Here is a 27,171-nt window from a genome sequence, read left to right on the forward strand (position 1 = left end):
AAAAAAAAAAGTACTACTACTCTCATATTTGAGAAAAATTGTAAACATTTTTACCAAAAACACTTGTTTCACAAGCCTTTCCACAGTGACACCACTGTCTTCATGAGCTTAATGTGCTAAGAATAGTTTAACGAATCTCCTCCTATTATTTACATTGATTTCATATTCTTAAAATAATGAAGGAATAGGCCAGGCACGGTGGCTCACAATTGTAATCCCAGCACGTTAGGAGGCCAATGTGGGTGGATCACCTGAGGTCGGGAGTTTGAGACCAGCCTGACCAACATGGAGAAACCCCGTCTCTACTAAAAATACAAAATTAGCTGGGCGTGGTGGCGCATGCTTTTAATCCCAGCTGCTTGGGAGGCTGAGGCAGGAGAATCGCTTGAACCCAGGAGGCGGAGGTTGCAGTGACCTGAGATCATGCCATTGCACTCCAGCCTGGCCAACAAGAGCAAAATACTGCCTCAAATAATAATAATAATAATAATAATAATAATAATAATAAAGGAATCATTCATGTATTATTCATGTCTATGTATGAACTTTCCATTCTAATTAGTAAGATTTTTGGAGTCAGAAACTTAGTAACTCACTCAATTACCTAATAATGTGGTACAAAATCAGGGAGTAAAGATTTTCTTTTATTGGTCTCCTTTTCTAGAATTTACCACGTACTTTGTGCACATTAATACGTGACTTCCATTGGCAGCTGCTCTAATCCTGGTCCACAGAGAGCTGACAGTGCATCCAGAGGTGGCCCCTGAACAATCCCTGCTGCCCAACAGCACTGACACCACGGGACCCTCACCCCGTCTCCATCCATGTCTGGTGTGAGCCCTTCCCAGGCCCATGCCCAGTGCAGCCTCTTCCCAAGTTCATGTCACTGGGTCACGAGAGATGGAATCTAAGCGAGATGAGAGGGACTGAGGGAAGGCATGGGTGAGGGTGAGCAAACCTGTCAGGCAGGACGCTTCAGACTCAGAGAAGATTCCCAACTCCAAGGCCCAGCGTTTCTGAAAGGAAGGAGACAGAACAATCCACCGAAATATCATCTCACCTGAGGAAGAGCCATCCCCGACTCCTTTGCTTTCCTCTTCCTCTTCTGGGTTTCTTCCTCATGGACCAAGAGTCTTTAGCAGTCAATCCTGAATGTTAAAAATATGCGTTTATGGCTCAGAATCAACACATCCCCCTCCCTGTAACACGATGACACAAACAAAGGAGACCTCACCCTGAGGAAATACGGTCCCCTCTGCTGCCCAGTGCATCAGGAACAAAAAATTCCTACAGGAAAACTCCCGCTCCCCTCCTGGAGAAGCCCACACACACACACACACACACACACACTTCAGCTGTGGGGAGATGGGCTGGGATGAGCTCCCCTTGAGGAAAACTCTACCAAAAATACAAAAACTTAGCCAGGTATGGTGGTGCACGTCTGTGTGTCTGTGGTCCTAGCTACTTAGGAAGCTGAGGTGGAAGCATCACTTGAGCTCAGAAGTTTGAGACCAGCCTGGCCAACATGGAGAAACCCTGTCTCTGCTAAAAATAGAAAAACTGGTCCAGGCATGGTGGCTCATGCCTGTAATACTAGCACTCTGAAAGGCAGAGGTGGGTGGATTACTTGAGGTCAGTTGTTCGAGATCAGCCTGGACAACAGGGAGAAACGCTGTCTGTACTAAAAATACAAAAAGTAGCCGAGCTTCGTGGGCATCTGTAATCCCAGCTACTCAGGAGGCTTAGGAAGGATAATTTCTTGAACCTGGAAAGTGGAGGCTGCAGTGACCTGAGACTGCACCACTGCACTACTGCCTGGGCGACAGAGTAAGACTCAAAAATAAAATAAAATACAAATACAATAATTAGCAGGGTGTGGAGGCACACACCTGTAATCTCAGCTCCTTGGGAGGCTGAGGCAGAAGAATCAGTTGAACCCAGGAGACAGAGGTTGCAGTGAGCCAAGATCACGAGACTGCACTCACAGCCTGGAGGACACAGTGAGAGTCTGTTTGGGGGAAAAAAAAAAAGTGCATTTCTGATAAGATGGACACAGAGATAAGAAAACTTGAGTAATGTAATAGACACTGACAGGCAGAGGGAACTTCAGATGGGGGTGGGAGGCCATGGGAGGCATCTCTGAGCCTAGACCTGAAGGAGAAAGGGACAGTGCCATCTTCATTTAGAAACATAGAATAAAAGCGGAGACAACGACCTGAGACAGGAAGGGTTTTGATGTTTGAAAAAAGAGAAAAGCAAATGTGACTGGGGCAGAGGGAGTCGGGAGATGAGGGCAAGCTCCCAGGAGGAGGCTGGACACTGGCAGGGGCCCTGGACACAGGGCTGTAGAGCCACAGTGAGGAGCTGGACTTTTGTCCTGGGGAACATGGGAAGCCAGTGGAGGGTTCCCTGCCAGGGACTGACACAACCTGCTTTAGACGTAGCTGTGATATCCTCATACAGACAAAGGCCTCTGAAGATGGTCTCTGTTTCTGAGTCTACCACTCTGTTTCTTCCATTCTTCTTCTTTTTTTTTTTTTTTTTTCATTTTTGGTTTACTGCATCCCATGGAAAATTCTAATTACAACTGGGCACTCCCCTCTCCCAGAGAAAAAGCCATGCCCACACACTGCCTCTATTTTGCCAATCATTTCAGGGGTCAGGGTCACTCAGGTTGAGCTTTTCTGGTCTAGCCCTTCATCATCAAGCTGCAGGGAGGCTCACCCGGGCTCAGAGCGGGAAACATTTTCACCAAGTTACCCTGAGAAGATCTGAGATGAGTGAGAAGGTGTGCCTGAATTCTTACATGGGGGCCTGGAAGGGCTAATGGGATGGGTTGTTCTTATTCCATCCTTAAATTTAGAGAAGCATCTTTCACCTACCTGGGTTAAAGAAAATTCTTTGGAAAGGTTCTGATGAAACTGACAGCCAACATTGAATTCTTCCTTAGAAGAAAATCTCAGTAACATTTATAAAATGCAGAAGTGTGAACACACAGCTATTGACCTTGAAAACAGGGAAACAGGGTCAGCTGCAGAACTAAGACATAAGCAAATTTTTCAATCAAGAATACATGGGTGGACAGCTGCGGTGGCTCACACCTGTAATTCCAGCACTTTGGGAGGTGGAGGTGGGTGGATTACCTGAGGTCAGGAGTTTGAGACCAACCTGGCCAACATGCTGAAATCCTATCTCTACTAAAAATACAAAAATTACCCGGGCTCCATCGTCACAACTTATTTAACCTCTAGTTGCTCCTTCTCCCCAAGCTTTAGATCGTCCTCAATCTCCATAGATTTCTGCCTCTTCTCCCATCTCTGCGCATCCTCTGTTCTCCCTGTTAAATTCTCTCTTCCCTGTTATAACCCCCTGTCCCCAATCTGGCACCCCAGATCCCCAGGTATCCACCCTGCTGTGGTTCTCCCTCTGTTCTCCTTGCCACCAGCACCACTCTGCTCTGTCTGCCCTGGCTCCAAATGCCTCCTCCTATCCCTCACTCTGAGCCTCCCTCTTTGCTGCCCCTCACTACCTTGTTGTCTGTCCTTCATTTCTCTGTACATCTAGCTGTTCTCTACATTTCTGCAGTTGCTTTTCTCCTCCTGCTTTCTTATCTTTTTTTCACTTTTGCTGTCTCTTGGCAAATCCCTCACCCATCCTCTACTTTGCCATCTGTTACGGGTCTTCCTCATTCTTCTTTTCTCTGCCTCTGGTTTTCTACTGCTCTCCCAGTCCCTCTCTCTGTCTCCTGATCCTGCTGGCCCACACAATCACACGAGGGTTTGGAGTAAGACGCCGGCATCTCGGAGGAGCACATTTTCTAAGAGCTGAATCTGGGCAGGCAAGAACACCCCATATCACAGGACAGGCACCGGGCACCTCTACAGTGCGGGCTCAGGGGAAGCGGTGACTGCGGAGGGAAGACCTGGGGAGCAGCGGGGCCCAGCATGAGGAGGAGGGAGGTGGGGGGGGCAACGACGCCTTCAGACAAGGGTGGGATCTGCAGGATCCCAGGACCAGAGAACGCGTCCTCCCCGCTACTGGGGTCACGGTGCTGTGCTCCAGGAATTGACGAGGGTGAGGCTGGGAGACGCGCAGGGTGGGAAAACACCTCTCGGGTGAGGATTTTTAAAAGCGCAGTGCGGAAGGAGTCAAAAAACGGTTTTTAGCAAGAAAACTACGCCATAGGAAGTGTATACGCTGTAGCAGAAAGATCCAGGACGGGATCAGCCTCAGGGTGACTTTAAACCCAAAAAGAAGGGACTTCCGGACCCCCAGGAGAACATCTCCATTTGCTCTGAGTGAAGGAAGAAAGACGAGAACTTCCAGGTCTACGGGGACCCCACATCCCATGTACAGAAGTGCCGGGGACCTGGGGAGCGCAGACTTAATACAACACAGAGCAAAACTCACCGCTGCGGTGTGACGGTCACTCCACGGGATCCGCTTCCTGGTCTGCGCGAATCTGGACGTGCAAGACGGAAACCAGGCCTGGGTGGAGCCAACGAGGAGGTGAGCGGGGCCTGGGTGAGGTGTGGGCGGGGCCTGGGTGAAGTAGGGGCGGGGGCGAAGCGGAGAGAACTTGCACTTTAGAACCGGCAGAGGGCGGGGCCGGAGCGGGACCTGTGTGTCTGTCAAGGTCCTTCCAGTCCCTGTTCTCCGGGTTTTGGCGGCGAGAGCAGCCAGGAAGGCAGAAGGATGATTCAAAAGCCCTGGAATAGCCTGGAAGGAGGATGCAAACCAGAATGTAAAATGCAAAGCCCTGCCTGGGTGGAACGTAGGATTTCATGCTGACGGCCCACAGGACAGAATAGAAATCCTCTCCCTTTCTATTCTCCATTCACTCAGGAGGGAGAGTCCACCCAGTGCTCAGCTTCAGAGACTTCCCTAGGGCCACCGCCTGGGATGAGGGACGGAATGCGCAGACTAAGGAGGAGTGAGGTCACTACCTACTGCTTAAACACAGCAGGGATGCGGGCGCGGGCACTCCAGCCTGGGCGACAGAGCCAGACTCTGTCGCAGGAAAAAAAAAAAAAAAAAAAAATTTCCTTGCCTGAGATAGGGATACCTTACTCTTTTCCATGTGAATATCCAGTTAGTTGTGCCAGCACGTTTGTAAAAGAGATCTATTACTTTCTCCTTTTTATTTCCTTTTTTTTTCTTGTGTGTGTGTGAGAGAGAGAGAGACATAGTATTTCTCTGTCGCCCAGGCTGGAGTGCAATGGCGAGATCTCGGCTCACTGCAGCTTCTGCCTCCTGGGTTGAAGCGATTCTTCTGCCTCAGTCTCCGGAATAGCTGGCATTACAGACGCACGCCACCATGCCCGGCTAATTTTTGTATTTTAGGTAGAGATGGGCTGTCACCATGTTGGACAGGCTGGTCTCGAACTCCTGACTTCAAGTCATCCGCCTGCCTCGGCCTCCCAAAGTGCTTGGAGTACAGGAGTGAGTCGCTGTGCCTGGTCCAAGAAATACTCTTTACTTCGCTTTTTAAATGTTGTGAAAATACAATTGAAAACTAAAATATCTTCCCCGAAATGAGAAATCATCTTCACGACAAAAGAGGAAGAAATAAAAACCATCTTATTAATAAATAAGTCTTAGACCAGAATGTGATGGGAAATAGAGGCAAAGACCTGAGAGGTTGAAAAGACAGAAAAAAAACTTCACTGTTCTATGCAACCCATTAAGTTCATGTTTTCAAGATAAACACTAATCAGTCCTCAGGGAAGAGGACTTGACAACATTCTTGGTCACACATAGTTCATCGTGGCTCTACTTGGTAATGGAGGTGACCATCTGTGTCAGCTAGTTAGCTTCATGCAGAGGGAGGGGAAATACTTTAACCCATGTCTTTTTGACAAGTGTGAGTTTTACAACGTGGCGACAGGTGCCCTCTCTGGTGAGGCTCCTACAATCCGACAGGAATTGATGTCAGCAGTAAATAATAAAATTTAGAATACATGATTAATTATAGACTTTATTTGAACACAAAGCTTGAGGATAGCCACCTGGAAACCTCAATTCCAAATGAAGGGGCCCCTGTTCCCAAGTAGAGACGTTAAGGTTTCACACACAGGGAAAGAGAAGCTTTAGCAGAGTCACCACATTTTCCATTCAAGACCAGTGCATCGGCTGCAGCAACCTGATTGGTGACGGATTGATAGACTTCAAGGAAGGTTACTTTATCACTCCAGAAGAAGGGACAACAATGCCACGAGGTCTTATCTCTGGGGCTGCTTAGTCTTCCTAATTATTTACAGGAAAACTTTTTTTTTTTTTTTAATTGGTATAAGGAAACTAAATTTTATTGCATTTTTTTTTTTTTTTGGTACAGAGTCTTGCTCTGTCACCCAGGCTGGTGTGCAGTGGCACGATCTTGGCTCACTGCAACCTCCATCTCTCCGGTTCAAGCAGTTCTCCTGCCTCAGCCTCCTAAGTAGCTGGGAATACAGGCACGTGCCACCATGCCTGGCTAATGCTTTTGTATTTTTAGTAGAGACGGGGTTTCACCGTGTTGGCCAGGCTGGTTTCTAATTCCTGACTTCAAGTGATCCGCCGGCCTCAGCCTCCCAAAGTGCTGGGATTACAGGCGTGAGCCACCGCACCTGGCCAGCAAAATTCTTAGAAGTTGCACCTGCATGCCATTGGACTCAGGTTGCATGACCACGTTCCTCTCAAGGCTCAGAATTATTTAAATGTCCGTAGCTTTAAATTGGAAATATTTGATGTTTGAATTATTTAACTTCCTACTGAGATAGAGGTACTATCTCCCTTGTAGTTTGCCTTACAAGGAGCGCTCCCAAGTCCTGCAGAAATACATCTCTGGGTCATTAAGCTGAAAAAAGTTTTAGTTACTCTCTAAAAATACCACTTCAGGCGAGGCACAGTGGCTCAAGCCTGTACTCCCAGCGTTTTGGGAGGTCAAGGAGGACAGATGACCTGAGGTCTGAAGTTTGAGACCAGCCTGACCAATATAGAGAAACCTCGTCTCTCCTATAAATACAAAAATTACCCTGGCCTGTTGGCACGCACCTATATTCCCAGCTACTCAGGAAGCTGAGGCAGGAGAATTGCCTGATCCCAGGAAACGGAGGTTGTGGTGAGCCAAGATCGTGCCATTGCACTCCAGCCTGGGCAACAAGAGTGAAACTCCGTCTCAAAAACAAAAAATAAATAATAAAAAAATAATAATAAATATAACTGGGTGCAGTGGCTCACACCTGAGCAAGACTCCATCTAGAAAACAAAACAAAAAAACAAAAACCAAACAAAAAAAACGCTACCAGTTACACAGTAGGGCGTCCTCAAAAACAAAGGAAATGCCTCTTCTTTAAGTTTTTTTTTTTTTTTTTTTTTTTTTTTTTGAGACGGAGTCTCGCTCTGTCACCCAGGCTGGAGTGCAGTGGCGCGATCTCCGGTCACTGCAAGCCTTTTCTCGTGGGCTCATGCCATTCTCCTGCCTCAGCCTCCTGAGTATCTGGGACTACAGGCGCCCGCCACCAAGCCCAGCTAATTTTTTGTATTTTTACTAGAGACAGGGTCTCACCGTGTTACCAGGATGGTTTCAATCTCCTGACCTCGTGATCCTCCCACCTCGGCCTCCCAAAGTGCTGGGATTACAGGCGTCAGCCACCGCACCCGGCCTAAGTTTTTTTTACATAGGTGCCTAGGTAAAACTAAGATATGTCTACCTGCTGGTTGGCTGACAGTCTAACAAAACCTATCACTTTGTTGATTTAAAGCTATTCTTGACTGGTCGCGGCGGCTCATACCTGTAATCCCAGCACTTTGAAAGGCTGAAGTCGGGGGGGGTCACCTGAGGTCAGGAGTTCAAGACCAGCCTGGACAACATGGTGAAAGCCCGTCTCTACTGAAAATGCAACAATTAGCTGGGCGTGGTGGCACATGCCTGTAATCCTAGCTACTCAGGATGCTGAGGCAGGAGAATTGCTTGAACCTGGAAGGCGGAGGTTGCAGTGAGCCAAGATGGTGCCACTGTACTCCAGTCTGGACGACAAGCGTGAACCTGCATTTAAAAAAAAAAAAAAAAAGGCCGGGCGCGGTGGCTCAAGCCTGTAATCCCAGCACTATGGGAGGCTGAGACGGGCAGATCACGAGGTCAGGAGATCGAGACCATCCTGGCTAACCTGGTGAAACCCCGTCTCTACTAAAAAATACAAAAAACTAGCCGGCGGAGGCGGCGGGCGCCTGTAGTCCCAGCTACTCGGGAGGCTGAGGCAGGAGAATGGCGTGAACCCGGGAGGCGGAGCTTGCAGTGAGCTGAGATCTGGCCACTGCACTCCAGCCTGGGCGACAGAGCGAGACTCCGTCTCAAAAAAAAAAAAAAAAAAAAAAAAGCTATCCTTGGTATTTTAGTATTTTAGTGTGCAAGTACTTGAAAGCATGGCTGTAATTATCTTAGAAGCATACATTGTCATGGGATATTGGGTCATCTGGACATTGTGTTTCTGTAGGAGTTTGTTCTTGCAGGTACTATTAAGCTGCTTTCCTTAACTGTAAACATCTTAAGAACGTGACTCATGCGTGAGCAGTAAGGAACACGTCTGGCTAGGTTTACTGGACTTAAACTTCGTCATTCTAGCTCTCCTAGGATTCTGTTTAATAGTTTTTCCACTCATGCACCACAGAGTTCTAAGCACAATTATGGAGACACTACTCTTTTGTTATGTGCCGAGATCATGCCACTATACTTTAGCCTGGGCAACAGAGTGAGACTCCGTCTCAAAAAAAAAAAAAGAAAAGAAAAAGAAAAAGAAAAAGAAAAAAAGAAAACTCAACCAAATTAGAAAGAAAGAAAATTGCATTTGTTTGTAGATGACATGATCTTCTGTGTAAAAACTCCAAAGAGTCAACCAAAATACTACTGGAAATAATAAACACATTCAGTGGATTTGCAGAATACAATATCAGCACCAAAAGTTAGTTGAATTGCCATACATTAACAATCAGCAATTTTAAAAGAAAATTCAGAAAACACTTCCATTTGCTAGGGAAATTTAAGTAAGAAATACTAAGGAATAAATGCAAAGAGATGAGACATTTGTACCTTGAAATCCACAAACATTGATCAAAATGATTTAAAACATATATAGATAGACATAAAACCATATTGATGGATTGGAAAAATTAATACTGTTAAATGATTATATAACCCAATGTGATTTAGATTCAACACAATACCCATAAAAATCCCTATCAGATTGTGTTAAAGAAACAAAAAACTGGGCCGGGCGCGGTGGCTCAAGCCTGTAATCCCAGCACTTTGGGAGGCCGAGAAGGGCGGATCACGAGGTCAGGAGATCGAGACCATCCTGGCTAACCCGGTGAAACCCCGTCTCTACTAAAAAATACAAAAAACTAGGCCGGGCGCAGTGGCTCACGCCTGTAATCCCTGCACTTTGGGAGGCCGAGGCGGGCGGATCACGAGGTCAGGAGATCGAGACCATCCTGGCTAACACGGTGAAACCCCGTCTCTACTAAAATACAAAAAATTAGCCGGGCGCGGTGGCGGGCGCCTGTAGTCCCAGCTACTCGGAGGCTGAGGCAGGAGAATGGCCAGAACCCGGGAGGCGGAGCTTGCAGTGAGCCGAGATGGTGCCACGGCACTCCAGCCTGGGCGACAGAGTGAAGACTCCGCCTCAAAAAAAAAAAAAAAATACAAAAAACTAGCCGGGCGAGGTGGCGGGCGCCTGTAGTCCCAGCTACTCGGGAGGCTGAGGCAGGAGAATGGTCTAAACCCGGGAGGCGGAGCTTGCAGTGAGCTGAGATCCGGCCACTGCACCCCAGCCTGGGCGACAGAGCAAGACTCTGTCTCAAAAAAAAAAAAAAAAAAAAAAAAAAAAAAAGAAACAAAAAACTGGCTGGGAAAAGTGACTTACATCTGTTGGCCAGGCTGATCTCAAACTCCTGACCTCAAGTGATCTAACTGCCTTGGCCTCCCAAAATGCTGGGATTACAAGCATGAGACACTGCACCCAGCACAATCCTCTTAACCTAAACACTTTAACATCAATTAATGCTTGAACTCAATGTTAAATCAGCTCAAACTCAAATCAGTGCTGAATTGGCTCTAATGACAATACTTGATTGTTTGCTATACTCATTGCATTTGCATCAATTATCTCAAAAATGAATTTTTTTTTTTTTTTTTTTTTTTTTGAGACGGAGTCTCGCTCTGTCGCCCAGGCTGGAGTGCAGTGGCGCGATCTCAGCTCACTGCAAGCTCCGCCTCCCGGGTTTATGCCATTCTCCTGCCTCAGCCTCCAGAGTAGCTGGGACTACAGGCGCCCGCCACCTCGCCCGGCTAGTTTTTTGTATTTTTTTTAGTAGAGACGGGGTTTTACCGGGTTAGCCAGGATGGTCTCGATCTCCTAACCTCGTGATCCGCCCATCTCAGCCTCCCATAGTGCTGGGATTACAGGCTTGAGCCACCGCGCCCAGCCCGAATTTTCTGATGTTCTGCAAGGAGTGACCTCAGACTGAAGACCTTGCCGCACTTATGACATTTGTAAGATTTCTGTCCAGTATGGATTCTCTGATGGCTAATGACTTGTGAACGTGAAGTGAAGGCTTTGCCATAATCATCACAGTTGTGAGGTTTCTCTCCTCCATGAATTATCCTATGTTTTGCACTGGATGAAGCTTGACTGAAGACCTTGCCACAATCATGACATTTGTGAGGTTTCTTTCTAAGCATGAGTTCACCGATGAACTGCAAGTTACAAATGATGTCTGAAAAATTTACCACATTTATTACACTTGTAATATCTCTCTTCATTATGGATTATCCAATGATTTGCAATGGTTGTAGCATTACTGAAGACTGTGTGACAATCATTACATTAGTAAACTTTCCCTACACCATGCATTGCCTGATGGTGAATAAGTGGTGACTGCCCACTAAAGGCTTTGCCACACTCATTACACTTGTACGGTTTCTCTCCAGTGTGAATTCTAGTATGTCCTGCAAGGTGTGAATCACACCCAAAATCCTTGTCACAAACCTTACATTTGTATGGTTTCTCTCCAGTATGAATTTGCCTATGTCTTTCAAGCTGTGATTTGTGACTGAAAACTTTGTCACATTCTTCACATTTGTAAGGTTTCTCTCCAGTATGAGCTCACTGATGAACTGCAAGGTAAGAACGATGTCTGAAAAACTGGCCACATTTATCACACTTGCAAGATCTCTCTTCATTGTGGGTTCTCCAATGATTTGCAAGCGGTGTAGTTTTACTAAAGACTTTGTGGCAATCATTACATTTGTAAGGTTTCACTACACCATGGATTGCTTGATGATGAATAAGCGATGCCCTTACCCTAAAGGCTTTGCCACACTCATTATACTAGTAAGGTTTCTCTCCAGTATGAATTCTAGTATGTTCTGCAAGGAGTGAATGGAGCCCAAAAACCTTGTCACAAACCTTACATTTCTATGGCTTCTCTCTAGTATGAATTCTCCTTTGCATTGCAAGGTGTGATCTGCAACTGAAAACTTTGTCACATTCTTCACATTTGTAAAGTTTCTCTCCAGTATGAATTGCCTTGTGAACAAAATTACAAAAAATTAGCCGGGTGTCGTGGTTTGTGCCTGTAGTCCCTTGCTGTTCTGGAGCCTGAGGCAGGGGAATCACTTGAACCCGGGAGGTAGAGACTGCAGTGACCTGAGATCGCGCTGCTGAAAAGACATGAACAAGTTGAAAGCCACTGTGACTCGGCTCATTGCAAACTGCCTCCCAGGCTCAAGCAATTCTCCTGCCTCAACCTTTCGAGTAGCTGGGATTGCAGGCACACAGCACCACACCTGGCTAAGTTTTGTATTTTTAGTAGAGACAGGGTTTTGCGATGCTGGCCAGACTGGTCTCGAACTTTTTACCACAAAAAAATGAACGTATAATACATAGAAAGGAACAAGTTGAAAGCCACTGTGTCTTAAACAAATGACAGTAGAACTAAAATATGGGAAGGCCGGGCACGGTGGTTCACCCCTGTAATTCCAGCACTTTGGGAGCCAAGGTGAGCGGATCACGAGGTCAGGAGTTCAAGACCATCCTGGCCAACATGGTGAAAACCTGTCTCTTGGCCGGGCGCGGTGGCTCAAGCCTGTAATCCCAGCACTTTGGGAGGCCGAGACGGGCGGATCACGAGGTCAGGAGATCGAGACCATCCTGGCTAACACGGTGAAACCCTGTCTCTATTAAGAAATACAAAAAACTAGCCGGGCGAGGTGGCGGGCGCCTGTAGTCCCAGGTACTCGGAGGCTGAGGCTGGAGAATGGCGTAAACCCGGGAGGCGGAGCTTGCAGTGAGCTGAGATCCGGCCACTGCACTCCAGCCTGGGTGACAGAGCGAGACTCCGTCTCAAAAAAAAAAAAAAAAAAAGAAAACCTGTCTCTACTAAAAATACAAAAATTAGCTGGGCACGGTGGCATATGCCTGTAATCCCAGGTACTCAGGAGACTGAGGCTGGAGAATTGCTTAAACCGGGACCCAGGAGGCAGAGGTTGCAGTGAGCCAAGGTCATGCCACTGCACTCTAACCTGGGCTACAGAGTAAGACTCCATCTCAAAAAAAAAAAAAAAAAAAAAAACTAAAATATGGGCATCTCATTCATCCTCACAAGCTCCCTCAGTAAGATTGATGAAAATTGTAACTGTTACAGGGTTGATCCCACAACAAACTGAACAAAGTTTTTCTTGTTAAAAATGAACAATGCCAGACACGGTGGCTCAAGCCTGTAATCCCAGGACTTTAGGAGGCTGAGGTGGGCGGGTATTGAGGTCAGGAGTTCGAGACAAGCCTGGCCAACATGGCAAAACCTTGTCTCCACTAAAGATACAAAATAATTCACTGGGCATGGTGGCGTGTTCCTGTAATCCCAGCTATGTACATCAAAAGCAGGTATGGGGCAAAATCACAAAAGAGAATACAAAACCAGGAATAGCCAAGATATACAAGGACAGATTCCTCATGTCTGGAGGGACACTTTCCTCACCCACATACTCCAGGTTCCTATAGTTCCCCACATCACGGCCCTGTATAAAGCCCTCTGTGCAGGGTCCAGGCATTTCCACTCCTCCAAAGAGAATTCTATAGCCACATCCCTGAAAGTCAAGTGTTCCTAAAATGAAAAACACATTTACATAAAACATTATGGAGGAGTGAGTTGTCACCTTCACACAAAATGAGATTAAGTATCAATTTGATCAAAGAATATGTTCTGACAAATCCACATTAAGGTATTTCCGAATTTAAAAAAAAAGTTTGGCTTCAAATGCATTACAAAATCATAAACAAAATATCTCCCTTTATTAGTCTCCTTTTCCAGATTGTACGAGCAGTGCACATTAATGTATGACTTTCATGTGTAGTTTCTGGGATCCAGTCCACACAGAGCTAAACATGCATCCAAATGTGGCGCCTGAACAATCCCAGCTACACAGCAGCACTGACACCATGAGGCCCACACCCCGTCTCCACCCATGGCTGGTGTGAGCCCTTCCCAGGACAATGCCCAGTGCAGCCTCTATGGAAACTCATGTCACTGGGTTATAGAAGATGGAATTTTTTTTTTTTTTTTTTAGACAGTCTTCCCTGTCCGCTCACTGCAAGGTCCGCCTCCTAGTTTCACGCCATTCTCTTGCCTCAGCCTCCCTAGTAGCTGGGACTACAGGTGCCCACCACCATGCCTGGCTAATTTTTTTTGTATTTTTATTAGAGATGGGGTTTCACCTTGTTAGCTGGGATGGTCTCAATCTCCTGACCTTGTGATCTTCCCACTTCGGCCTCCCAAAGTGCTGGGATTACAGGCGTGAGCCACTGCGCCCATCCTAAATTTTGTATTTTTAGCAGAGACAAGAGTTTCACCATTTTGGTCAGGCTGGTCTTGAACTCCTGACCACCAGCCTTGGCCTCCCAAAGTGCTGGGATTGCAGGCATGAGCCACCACATCCAGTCCCTACTCATTATTGTGATAGTTGACAACAATGGAAAATACTTAAAATCATTACAATTATTATAAATAAAAACTTATTACAAATGTTGAGTTTTCTACATACACCATGGGCTTATCCATCCACGTATTCATGCACACACATCACATCACGGTGTTACACACGTGGTGGCGTGCACCTCTAATCCCAGCTACTCAAGAGGCTCAGGCAACAGAATCACTGTAATCCAGGAGGCGGAGGCTACAGTGAGAAAAAAATCCCACTATTGCACTCCAACCTGAGTGACAGATTGAAACTCACCTCAAAAATAAATAAATACATAAAATCAATGATGTGATAAAGCATGCTGTATCACTGATGTGTATCTCCACTTTCCAATCCATTCCAAGTTATTAAAAGTACAAAGTCTGGCTGGGCATGGTAGCTGAGGCCTATAATCCCAGCACTTTGGGAGGCTGAGGTGAAAAAAACACAAGGTCAGGGGTTCCCGACCAGCCTGATCAATATAGTGAAACCCTATCTCTACTAAGAACACAAAAAAATCAGCCAGGCATGGTGATGCATGCCTGTAATCCCAGCTACTCAGTAGGCTGATGTAGGAGAATTGCTTGAACCCAGGAGGTGGATGTTGCAGTCAGCTGAGATCCCGTCACTGCACTCCAGCTTGGGCAACAGAGCGAGACTCCATTTCAAAATAAATAAATAAATAAAACAATTAGCTGCATGTGGTGACACACGCCTATCATTCAAGCTCTCTGGGAGGTTAAAGTGGGGATTACTGGCCGGGCGCGGTGGCTCAAGCCTGTAATCCCAGCACTTTGGGAGGCCGAGACGGGCGGATCACAAGGTCAGGAGATCAAGACCATCCTGGCTAACATGGTGAAACCCCGTCTCTACTAAAAATACAAAAAACTAGCCGGGCGAGGTGGCGGGCGCCTGTAGTCCCAGCTACTCCGGAGGCTGAGGCAGGAGAATGGCGTGAACCCGGGAGGCGGAGCTTGCAGTGAGCTGAGACCCGGCCACTGCACTCCAGCCTGGGCGACAGAGCGAGACTCCGTCTCAAAAAAAAAATAAAAATAAAAATAAAGTGGGGATTATTTGAGCCCAGAGTTTCAGGCTGCTGTAAACTCAACATTGTGCCATTGTACTCCAGAACTAAGCCACAGAGTGACATTTTCTCTCTCTCCCTCTCTCCAACATGGTGAAACCCCATCTCTACCAAAAATACAAAAAATGAGCCAGGCTTCCTGGCACACATCTGTGGTCCCAGCTACTTGTGAGGCTGATGCCTGGGATGCTTGAGCCTGGGACATAGAGGTTACAGTGATCCAAGACTGTGTCACTGCATTCCAGCCTTAATGACAGAGTGACATGCCACTTCGAGAAAAAAAAATTCCAAAACCATCTTGTATATTCCTGAGCAAAAGAAACTTCTTTCAAGGTCTAAGGTTCTAATGACATCAATCCCAAACATGTAATTACTCACTCCCAGAAAAATCACAGAAATATGTTCAAAATGTACACATTGTGAACACAGAGCTGCAGGTGTTTTAAACACTGAAAAATGGTGAACACATAGCTCTAGGTGCTTAAAACACTGAAAAAGAGGCAGCTGTAGAAATGAGATCTGAGCAAATGTTTTCTTCATGAACACATGGGCTCTGCTAAACCAAGGTTCCAAGTCAGTCCAGCCCATCCTTCAACACCTGCAGATAATATTATGGACCAGAGGGACTTAAATTCATTACGTTACAAACAGAGGAAGCAACACGTCATCACTTCATCATCACATCCAATCAACTCACCGCTCATCTGCACCCAGGGTCCCCCTTCATCTTCATCACTGTTTCCCTCCCTCATTCTGTACACAGCTCTCATTCTCATCTTCTCTGAAATTAGAATTAGCCTGGTGTGGTGGCACATGCCTGTCATCCTAGCTCCTTGGGAGGCGAATGTGACGATCACTTGAGCCCACAAATTTGAGGCTGCTGTTAATAGAATGGTTCCATTGCACTCCCGACTGGGCCCCAGAGTGACACCCTGTCTCATAAAAAAAAGTTTGGAGTCAGAGACATAGTGACTCACTAGTGTAGCTTCAAATGCATTACAAAGTCAGACGCAAAGTATCTTCTGTAGTTTGTCTCCTTTTCCAGAATTTACCAGATACCAGTGCATATTAATATGCTGAAGGGGGCCTGCCCCTCCACACCTGTGTGTATTTCTTGCAAGGTGGAGATAAGAGACTGAGAAAAGAAATAAGACACAGGGACAAAGTATAGAGGAAGAAAAGAGGGTCCAGGGGACCAGCGCTCAGCAAGTGAGGACTTGCATCAGCGTCAGCCTCTGAGTTCCCTCAGTGTTTATTGATCACTATCTCTACTATCTCAGCGAGGGGAATGTGACAGGACTATAGGGTAATGGTGAGGAGAGGGTCAGCAGGAAAACACGTGAGCAAAGGACTCTGGGTCATAAATAAGTTTAAGGAAAGGTGCTGTGCCTGGATGTGCACGTAGGCCAGACTTATGTTTGACTTTACACAAACATCTCAGTGCAGTAAAGAGCAGTATTGTCACCATCATGTCTCACTACAGCCATAGGGCGGTTTTCTCCTATCTCAGTAAATAGAATGTACGGTCGGGTTTTACACTGAGACATTCCATTCCCAGGGACAAGCAGGAGACAGATGCCTTCCTGTGTTCTCAACTGCAAAGAGGCCTCCCTCTTTCACTCATCCTCCTCAGCACAGACCCTTTATAGGTGTTGGGCGGGGGGACTGTAAGGTCTTTCCCTCCCAACGAGGCCATATCTCAGGCTGTCTCAGTGGGGGAAACCTGGATAATACCCAGGCTTTCTTGAGCAGAGGTCCCTGCGGCTTTCCTTGGTGCATTGTATCCCTGGTTAATCGAGAATGGAGAATGGTGATGCCTTTCACAAACCATACTGCCTGCAAGAACTTTTTAAACAAAGCACATCTTGCACAGCCTGAGACCAATTAAATCTTGATTCAATACACACATGTTTCTGTGAACACAGGGTTGGGGCTAAGGTTACAGATTAACAGCATCTCAAAGCGTAAGAATTTTTCTTAGTACAGATCAAAATGGAGTTTCTTATGTCTTCCTTTTCTACATAGACACAGTAACAGTCTGGTCTCTCTTTTTTTCCCCCCACAATGTATGACTTTCATATACAGTTTCTCTGATCTGGTCCACAAAGAGTTAAACGTGCATCCAGATGTGGCCCCTGAACAATCCCTGCTGCCCAACATCACTGACAGCACGGGACCCTCACCCCGTCTCCATCCATGTCTGGTGTGAGCCCTTCCCAGGACCATGCCCAGGGGAGCCTCTTCCCAAGCTCATTCACTAGGTTATAGGAGATGGAATTTAAGTGAAGACGACAAGGACTGAGAAAAGGCATGGGTGAGTGCCAGCAAACGTGTGAGGCAGGACGCTTCAGACTCACAGAAGACTGGCTACCACAACACCTGGCATTTCAGAAAGGAAAGAGGCAGCACAATCCACCGAGGAATATCACTCACCTGAGGAAGAGCCATCCCTGGATCCTTTTCTTTGCTCTTCTTGGTGGCTTCCTCATGTAACATGAGTCTTTGGAAATCCTGTGCGTGAAAAAATCAGAGATTTAATGTTTAGAAACCACTCACTCCTTTCCTGTGACAAAACACACACACAGGGGAGACCTCACCCGGGAGAAAGAGTGTCCTCTGCTGCCCACTGCACCCGAGATCATGCAGAGATAAGAACGTGCCATGGGAAGATCTACAAGGGTAATTTTGACCCGTTTTCAGATCTTGCTCCCCTCCTGGAATAGTCCACACACACACACGCTGCAGCAGGAGAGAGACCTTCAGGGCACAGATCTGGCCCTAACCAAACCCCACACAGAGCACAGCCCCCTCACCTCCCTGTGGATCACAGGCTGATCTCAGCTCTCAACATGGAGGAAACTGCCTTGATGTTCAATGCTGGACACCGATGAGAATCACCAGCACCATAGTAAATATTACTGAGGGTGGGTTTAAATCTATGATAATAGCAATCTCTGATAAAACAGCATAAAAGATGTATTTGCAAAATGCCTGAGAATTCTAATGTGAAGTCAGGGTTGAGCTCCACTCAGAGGGCGCCAGCCCAGCACAGCCCCACCTTCTGGCTCTGCTGTCTGCTTGGGGACTTGTTCCCACCAGGATCCAGTGAATAGCAAAGGAGCAAAAAGAATCACACAGAACAGGCAACATGGACCAGAGGTGGGGGTGAAGGTGGGGCTGCCATGTCAAACGGGGGACTGTGGGTGATCACAAAAGTTTCCGTAGAAAAAATGATGTCAGAACAAAGACTTAGGGAAGAAACGCTGCTTGTCACTTGCAGCTGAGGGGACAAAGAATCCTAGGCAGAGGGACATCCTAGGTGAAGGCCCTGAGAAAGGAGCAACCTCAGTCCCAGAAAAAGGAAAGAAGCCTGCGTGTCTGGAGCAGAGGAAGCCAGGAGGACCCAGGCAGGAGATGAAGTCAGAGGAGTCGTGGGGGCCCAGATCCATAAGGATGAGGTCTTGAAACATTTTTCTCTCACACCTCAAAAGAAGTTTGGAAATCATGTATTTTCTCTTTCCTTTTATGTATACATGGAAATTTCTCTTTACATTATAAATGACAACACTTACAAATAATGCAATTTATCTCCCATACTTAAAATAAATGCTGTCAAGTTTGGCTAAGTTTCCAGAAGTACACCGTCACCCTCATCTGAGACGTGTAGGACTGTAAGGGAACGTGTTTAGGGGTTCAGGAAGTCACTTATGGATACATGAAGGTGGAGATGCCTGTTTCATGTCCCAGCAGAAAGCTGAGGAGACAACTGGACACAGGATTGTAGAGCTCAGGGGAGAGGCCTGCAGGGGACACGGGTAGGTGGGTTAAAGCTGTGAGATGAGATTAGGAAAAGCAGTGGATGTGGAAAGAGACAAAAATAAGTTCAAGATGATTTGAGTCTAATCTCGTTTTTTTTCCATTCTGGTATTTGTGATTTTTACATTTTGGGAGGACAGGAATCCATTTAAAATTGAAATTACAGCTGAGCATGACCCTCTCCTACAGGAAAAGCTACACACTATTTGGCGAAGTATTTCAAGGGTCAGTGAAACTCTGTCTCTACCAAAAGTACAAAAAATTAGCCAGGTGTGGTGGTGTGCATCTGTGGTCTCAGCCATTTGAGGGGCTGACTGGGGTGGACCTTTGGGCCTGGGAGGCAGAGGTTGCAGTGAACCAAGATTGTGTCACTGCACTAAAGCATGGGTGACCCAGTGACACTCCGTCTCAAAAAAAGAAAAAAAAATCCAGGACAATTTTATATACCTGAGCAAATGAAATGCCTCTTTCAATGTCTAAGGTTCTGATGGCATGAATCCTAAACATGTAATTATTTTCCCAGAAAAATCAGAGTAATATCTTCAAAATAAACACGATTGGGAACACATAGCTATAGGTGTTTAAAATACGGAAAGAGAGGCAGCGGTACAAAGGAGATCTGAGCAAATGTTTTCTTCATGAACACAGGGGCTCTGCTGGAACAAGGTTCCAAGTCAATCCTTCCCGTCCTTCAACATCTGCAAAGAACATTATGGATCAGAGGAACTTGAGGGGAACATTTACTTAGCAGCTCACGGTTCACCATTTAATCAGATGACATAAAGAAAGAAAATGGAATAATAGGCTACTTCAGCTAAATTTTGATGTCAGCATAAAGAAAAAGTTCCTTCATATCTTTATCAAGTACACATCGAAACAACCTAAAATCATTTATCAGGTACCAGAAAATGTTTCCAATTATGATACAGACTAGAAAGCATGCAGTCTTCAATGCAAACTGAACACAACAAATTTCAATCAGTTTTAAAATGGTTAAAAAAATATATCTAATGAAATGTGGGGTCATAGAAGAATATTTTGAACACATATCATAGTTGCAAAACAATGATGTGACTTCATAAGAATCTACCAAAGCTCTTATGAGAAGCAGTTATTTATATTATTTTATTTTAGAGGCAGAGTCTCGCTCTTGCCCAGCGAGAGTGCAGTTGCACGATCTCAGCTCACTGCAACCTCCGCCTCCCAAATTCAAGCCATTTTTCTGCCTCAGCCTCCCAAGTAGCTGGCATTTCAGGCACTTGCCACCACACCAAGCTAATTTCTATATTATAGTCAAGATGAGGATTCACCATGTTAGCCAGGCTGTTCTCAAATACCTGATCTCAGACGATCCGCCCACCTTGGCCTCCCAAAGTGCTGGGATTACAGGCATGAGCCACAGCACCTGGCCTATTTTTTTTTTTTTTTTTTTTAATTAAGAAACACGTTGGGCTGGTGGCTCATGGCTGTAATGCCAGCACCTTGGGAGACCAATATGGCTGTATCGCTCGAGCCCTGGAATTTGAGACCAGCTTGGGCAACATGTGAAAGCCCATCTCTACCAGGAACACAAAAATTTGCCCAGTGCAGTGGCACATGGCTGTGTTCCTCAGTACTTTGGAGGCTGAGGTGGGAGGATCCCTTGAACCCAGGAGATTGAAGCTTCAGTGAGCTCTGATCCTGTCACCGCTCTCATGCCTGGGCAACAGAATGAGACCCATCTTTAATAGAAATGAAGAAAAAGGAAACACATGCGTCCTGGGTCTGGGGACAGGGGGCCTCTAAGGCCAATTAACACGAACCTCAGGAGGTCCTGATGACGTGTGCCCAAGGCGTTTAGGCTGCAGTTTGGTTTCACACATTTTACGACACACAAGACGGCAGTCAATACACACATACATTGGTCCGGTCTGGAAAGGTAGAATAACTGGAATTGGGGAGTTTCTGGGTCACAGGTAGGTAACAATCACATTCTTTGAGTCTTTGGGCAGCCTTTCACTAAATACACAATTTATATGTGAGGGGGGAGGAGGAATAGTCACTTATGCCTTAGACTGGCTCAGTGACCCTGCATTTTTACATACACTATAGGGCAGTGAAAGCAATCGGATAGGCATTTGTCTCAGGTGTGCAGAGGCATGGGTTCTGTCCCACACCTGGAAAGATAAGCTATTAGTTTATATTGCCAGGGTGAAATTCAACAGAACTATTTTAGGGTGGAGATCTTGAGGCTTCCAGTTTGGGAGAGGCATACGTAGCTTTTAAAAAAAATATTTGTAGCTATCTTGTTTAGGAATAAAATGGAAGGCAGGTTTGCCTGACGTGGTTCCCAGATTGACTTTTCTCTTTGGCTTAATTTTGATTTTCCTTTCACAAGCTTGTGACAGCCATAATGCTTTGACACACTGATACTGTTTTATATAGATTTTCCATAACAGTAAAGTCCAAGGGTCTGTCATGAACCGGGTTAGAGAAGATGAGAAAATTTTCAGAAGAGTCCATCTCAAAAAAAAAACAACAGAATTTAAAATACTCTACAGAATTAAGTAATTTGACTTTTTTAAAATGAAAAGTCTCACATATTTATTACTGAACCCAGCCAACCAAGGTGTTCATAACAGATCCAGAGAGAAAAAAATCATTCTCAATAAAACATGTCCAACTCTGCAGATGGCGGTGACATTTTCAGCTTGATATGGGAACGTGATTGGATCCTCAGACAGCATAAATATGTGTGCCGTCTCATGTGCAATTCCTTATAGACCCACCTTGGCTCTTCTCCAGTGTCTTCTTTTGACAGTTGTACCTACAAAACTGATGTGGATGGTCTGTCTGCCACTCTGTACATCATTTTCTTTTTTTTTTTTTTTTTTTTGAGATGGAGTCTTGCTCTGTCGCCCAGGCTGGAGTGCAGTGGCACAATCTCGACTCACTGCAAGCTCCACTTCCCAGATGGAAGCTGGGAGAAGGAGAAGGTGGAAGCTCCTTCTCACGCCATTCTCCTACCTCAGCCTCCTGAGTAGCTGGGACTACAGGAGCCCACCACCATGCCTGGCTAATTTTTTGTATTTTCAGTGGAGACAGGGTTTCACCGTGTTAGCCAGGATGGTCTCGATCTCCTGACCTCATGATCAGCCTGCCTCGGCCTCCCAAAGTGCTGGGATTACAGGTGTGAGCCACCGCGCCCAGCCTGTGCATCACTTTCAACACTGTCTTTTCCCAACTTAAAAAGACTTATCCATTTACAAACCGGTGATTTCTTTCGGGCATCGTCCCCATAATCTTTTCATAAAGCATCAATGATTTCATTGTCCCTCTACTCAAACTTTACCAAATTCATTTTTTGATACACTATCTGTCTCTGTCACCCACGCTGGAGTACAGTGGCATGATCATGGCTCCCTGCAGCCTCGACCTCCCAGGCTCAAGCCATCCTCCCACTGCAGTCTCCACAGAAGCTGAACCAGCAGGCATGTGCCACCATGCCCAGTTAATTTATGTATTTTTTGTAGAGAAGGGGGTTTCACCATTCTGTCCAGGCTGGTCTTGAGTACCAGGGGCTCATGTGACCCACCTGTCTCAGCCTCTGAAAGTGCTGGTATTACAGGCCTGAGCCACTGCATCTGGTTTCATCGTAAATTTGATATTTCTTGTTTCAACTTTAGCAGAATTCACATTGCTTTGAATGAGTCTCTTTTCAAACTCATGTGTTACCCATGTGAGTTCCTCAAACTAGAGCCTGTTCAGACATGTTATAACAGATTTGTACCAGTTTATTTTGGTGCAAAAAATGTGACATCATGCACAATTTTCTCATAATGTGTATTTTCCCATGAACTTCCTGAAGACCCCTTGTACTAGCAAACTGTATTCAAGAGGATAGAAAAAGGATTGTAGATATTCAAGTGCCACTTATTTCTGAGATGCAAGGATGGTTCAACATATTCAAGCAAATCAATGTGATATATCACTCGAACAGAATGAAAGATGGAAACCACATCATCTCAATACATGGAGAAAAAGCATTTCACAAAATTCAACATCCAGTCATCATGGATATCCAAAACAAAATAGATACAGAAGGACATTTACCTCAACAATAGAAAGACCATGCATGAAACAACCACAGTGGAAATAACCAATCAGGGAAAATGGAATGCTCTTCCTGTAGGATCTCACATGATGCAAGAATGCTCTCACCCCTTCTATTCAATCAATACTAGCTGTCCTAGCCAGAGCCACGAAATAGCAAAAGAAATCAAACTCATCCAAATCAGAAAGAAAGAAGTAAAATTACAATAGTTTGTAGATGACATGATCTTCTGTGTAGAAAATCACAGAGTCAACCAAAATGCAACTGGAACTAATAAACATATGCATTGGATTTGCAGAACAGAATAATAGCAGCAAAAACTAGTTGAATCTCCATACATTAACAATAAACAATTTTAAAAGAAAATTTAAAAACACTTTCAATTGCTAAAGAACTTAAAGTAAGAAATACTTAGGAATAAACATAAAAAGGTGAGAAATTTCTACCTTGAAATCTACATTGATCAAAATGACTAAAAACATGTATAGAGATACAAGCCATATTGAATGGAATAATATTGATACATGATTATATAACCGAATGTGATTTAGATTCAACACAATACTCAGAGAAATTTCTATAAATTTTTGTTAAAGAAACAAAAAACAGGCTAGGCATGGGGGCTCACACCTGTAATCTCAGCACTTTGGTACGTGGAGGCGGGCAGATCATAAGGTCAGAAGATCGAGACCATCCTAGCTAACACAGTGAAACCCCGTCTCTACTAAAAATACAAAAAACTACCCAGGCATGGTGGCGGGAGCCTGTAGTCCCAGCTACTTGGGAGACTGAGGCAGGAGAATCGCATGAACCTGGGAGGTGGAGGATGCAGTGAGCCGAGATCACATCACTGTACTCCAACATGGGCAACAGAGCAAGATTCCATCTTAAAAGAATAAATAAAAGAACATACAGGCTGGGAAAAGTGGCTCCCATCTGTTGGCCAGGCTGGTCTCAAATTCATGACCTCAAGTGACCTACCTGTCTTAGTCTCTCAAAGTGCTGGGATTACAGGTGTGAGCCACCGTGCCTGGCTCAATTCTCTTAACATAAACAGTTTAATGTCAATTAATGCTTGAACTCAATGTTAAGTCAACTCAAACTCAGGTCAAGGCTGATTTGACTCTAATGTCAATTAATGCTTGACGGTTTGCTGTACTCATTGCATTTGAAACAATTGTCTCCAAAAGGAATTTTCTGATGTTCTGCAAGGAGTGACCTCAGACTGAAGACCTTGCCACACTGACGACATTTGTAAGATTTCTGTCCAGTATGGATTCTCTGATGCCTAATGAGGTGTGAGGGTGAATTAAAGGCTTTTCCACACTCATCACACTTGTGAGGTTTCTCTCCAGTATGAATCCTCCTATGTCTTTCAAGGTGTGATTTGCGAATGTAAACTTTGTCACACTCTTCACATTTGTAAAGTTTCTCTCCAGTATGAAGTTTTTGATGACATGCAAGGTATGCTTTTGTACTAAAAACCTTCCCACATTCATTACACGTGTAAGGTCTCTCTCCAGTATGAACTCTCTGATGTTCTGCAAGGCGTGAATCACTCCGGAAAGCCTTGTCACAAACTTTACATTTGTATGGTTTCTCTCCAGTATGAATCCTCCTATGTCTTTCAAGATGTGATTTGCGACTGAAAAGTTTGTCACATTCTTCACATCTGTAAGGTTTCTCTCCAGTATGAACTCTACGATGTCCTGCAAGGGTTGCTCGTTGCTTAAAAACCTTGCCACATTCATTACACTTATAAGGTTTCTCTGCAGTATGAACTGCCTTATGAATCACAAGGACTGAGTTTCGAGCAAAGGTCTTGCCACACTCATTACACTTGTAAGGTTTCTCTCCAGTATGCAGTCTATGATGGTATACAAGGTGTGACATCTGACTGAAGGTCTTGCCACACTCATTACACCTGTAAGGTTTCTCTCCAGTATGACTTCTATGGTGACATGCAAGGGTTGCTTTTTGATCAAAAACCTTGCCACATTCATTACATATGTAATGTTTGTCTCCCCTATGAATTCTAGTATGTTGTGCCAGGTGTGAATCATGCTTAAAAGTCTTGTCACAAACCTTACATTTGTATGGTTTCTCTCCAGTATGAATTCTCCTATGTCTTCGCAGATGCAAATGAAAGCTTGATCCAAGCTGATCTTTAATAGGCTTGTTTCCACCAAGCCTTTGATCATATCGGTCTGTACTACCTGTCAACTTTTTGATTTCTGTCACGGGTGCTTCATGGTCATTTGTTTCATCTTCTCGCCACTGAAACACAAAGTCATGAATGTTTTTCTCAATTTCCTGGGAGCACAATACTCCAATGTGATAACTTGCTTGTCTTTGCAATATCCCTGTGTGGAACACCTCTGTATTGCCTTGCCCTGTTGACGACAATGTATTCATCATGCATTTGGAAGAGATATCTACAAAATATAAACACCAATAGGTTTCCAATTAAGTACAGATGGTATATAATACTGAAATGTGTAAATATCACACACAAAAAAATACTTAAACTTCCCAAACATGAGCTTCAAAATTTAGGAACACAAAACAAGTAGATTCTTTAATAAATAAAGACCGATTACATGTACTTCAAATCATTTTTATAGAAGCCTATTTCCAATATCATGACAAAACACTGACAGGGCACAAATATGTGTAAGCCTAAAGTAAGGAGTATTTTTCCACTGTGACCCTAAAGTGTATCACACTGCACAAAAAACATATCACTGTCACATCAATGAAGACAAAAATATATATTCTTCATATATATAGTATATTTAGTATATACAAATAAATGCTAAAAAACCAGACAATGTACTATTTTGGTAAATAATCCACAACAAGCTCTTGTAAGGATAATCAAAATCAATGGAAATTCTGTATTATCAAACAATCATAGCACTGACAAGATTACAAAAATTAGCCAGGTGTGGTGGCCCACCCTGTCATCCCAGCTACTCGGGAGGCTGAGGCACAAGAATCAATTTAAACCAAGATGCAAAGTTGAAGTGAGCCAACATCACACCACAGCACTCCAGCCTGGGTGACAAAGTAAGACTCCGTCTCAGAAAATAAAAAAAGGCAGGGGGTGGTGGCTCGCACCTGTAATCCCAGTACTCTGGGAGGCCGAGGCAGGCAGATCACCTCAGGTTAGGAGTTCGACCAGCCTGGCCAACGTGGCTACTAAAAATACAAAATGTAACCGGGCGTGGTCATGGGTGGCTGTAATCCCAGCTAGTTGAAAGGATGAGGTAGGAAAATCACTTGAACTCGAGAGGCAAAGATTGTGGTGAGCTGAGATCGCACCACTGCACTCCACCTTGAGCGACAGAGTGAGACTCTGTTTCAAAAAAAAAAAAAAGAAAGAAAATTTTAATACCATATCTTTCTGAATAACTGTTACAAAATTACCTATATCCATGTGGAACAGGCACATTGTGACTTTTTTAAAAACATTTTTGTATTTTTATTTTTTTGATATGGAGTCTCACTCTGTCACCCAGGCTGGAGTGCAATGGCATAATCTTGGTTCACTGCAACCTCCGCCTCCTGAGTTCAAGCAAGTCTCTTGCCTCAGCCTCCCGAGCACCTGGGATTACAGGCATGCGCCACTATGCCCAGCTAATTTTTGTACTTTTAACAGAGATGGGGTTTCATGTTGGCCAGGCTAGTCTCGAACTCCTAACCTCAGGTGATCCACACATCTTGGCCTCCCAAAGTCCTAGGGATTACAGGCATAAGCCACTGTGCCCAGCGGCACTTTGTGACATTAATGAAGAGAATGTTCAGTTATATTGCATACCACACACCAAAAACTCATAAAAATCAATAAAATATTGCAACCCATGATAAAACAAGACAGAAAATAAGTCGATTTATACCGCCTACAGAATTCTAAACAATTCCCTCTTAAGAAAAAAGCCAAAACTTGTAGTTACCACCAGTACACAACATAAGAACTGAAATACGTGTTAAGATCACTACCTTCTGAAGTATGAAGTGAAGAAAATACACAGCATTATAAGGAATAAGAACTGACTAACAGCCGGCCACGGTGGCACATACCTGTAATCCTAGCACTTTGATAGGCTGAGTCAGGTGGATCATGAGATCATACGTTCAAGACCAGCCTGGAACAAATGGTGAAACCCCATCTCTACTAAA

At 44.9% G+C, this 27,171-nt stretch overlaps 2 protein-coding genes and 1 long non-coding RNA gene across 5 annotated transcripts in view; 1 reads left to right on the forward strand and 2 right to left on the reverse strand.

Moving 5' to 3' along the window:
• The window catches only part of LOC720017 (zinc finger protein 525), a 21,886-nt gene extending 17,432 nt beyond the window's left edge, over positions 1-4,454 (reverse strand). For 2 of the 3 annotated variants that reach the window (XM_077981619.1, XM_077981620.1), the window contains exons 1-4: positions 4,411-4,454; positions 2,883-3,006; positions 1,890-2,008; positions 1,061-1,148 (exon numbers count right to left, since the gene is read on the reverse strand). In XM_077981619.1, coding sequence (XP_077837745.1) covers positions 1,061-1,075 — 15 coding nt within the window. In that variant the 5' untranslated portion in view covers positions 1,076-1,148; positions 1,890-2,008; positions 2,883-3,006; positions 4,411-4,454. The remainder of the gene's footprint in view (positions 1-1,060; positions 1,149-1,889; positions 2,009-2,882; positions 3,007-4,410) is intronic. The other variant, XM_028839415.2, reaches the window with a different exon arrangement.
• On the forward strand, positions 3,006-18,701 carry LOC144337300 (uncharacterized). The gene is made up of 3 exons (XR_013410273.1): positions 3,006-4,509; positions 11,076-11,159; positions 17,166-18,701. It is a non-coding gene; the product is annotated as an uncharacterized LOC144337300 (long non-coding RNA).
• The window catches only part of LOC720035 (uncharacterized), a 33,190-nt gene continuing 14,822 nt past the window's right edge, over positions 8,804-27,171 (reverse strand). The window contains 4 exon segments of the mRNA XM_077981292.1: positions 8,804-9,242; positions 9,879-10,711; positions 10,713-11,502; positions 24,209-25,424. Of these exon segments, the coding sequence (XP_077837418.1) occupies positions 10,436-10,711; positions 10,713-11,502; positions 24,209-25,424 (2,282 nt within the window). The 3' untranslated portion in view covers positions 8,804-9,242; positions 9,879-10,435.

The sequence above is a fragment of the Macaca mulatta genome, chromosome 19, assembly GCF_049350105.2.
Source record: "Macaca mulatta isolate MMU2019108-1 chromosome 19, T2T-MMU8v2.0, whole genome shotgun sequence".
NCBI classification, from domain to species: Eukaryota; Metazoa; Chordata; class Mammalia; order Primates; family Cercopithecidae; genus Macaca; species Macaca mulatta.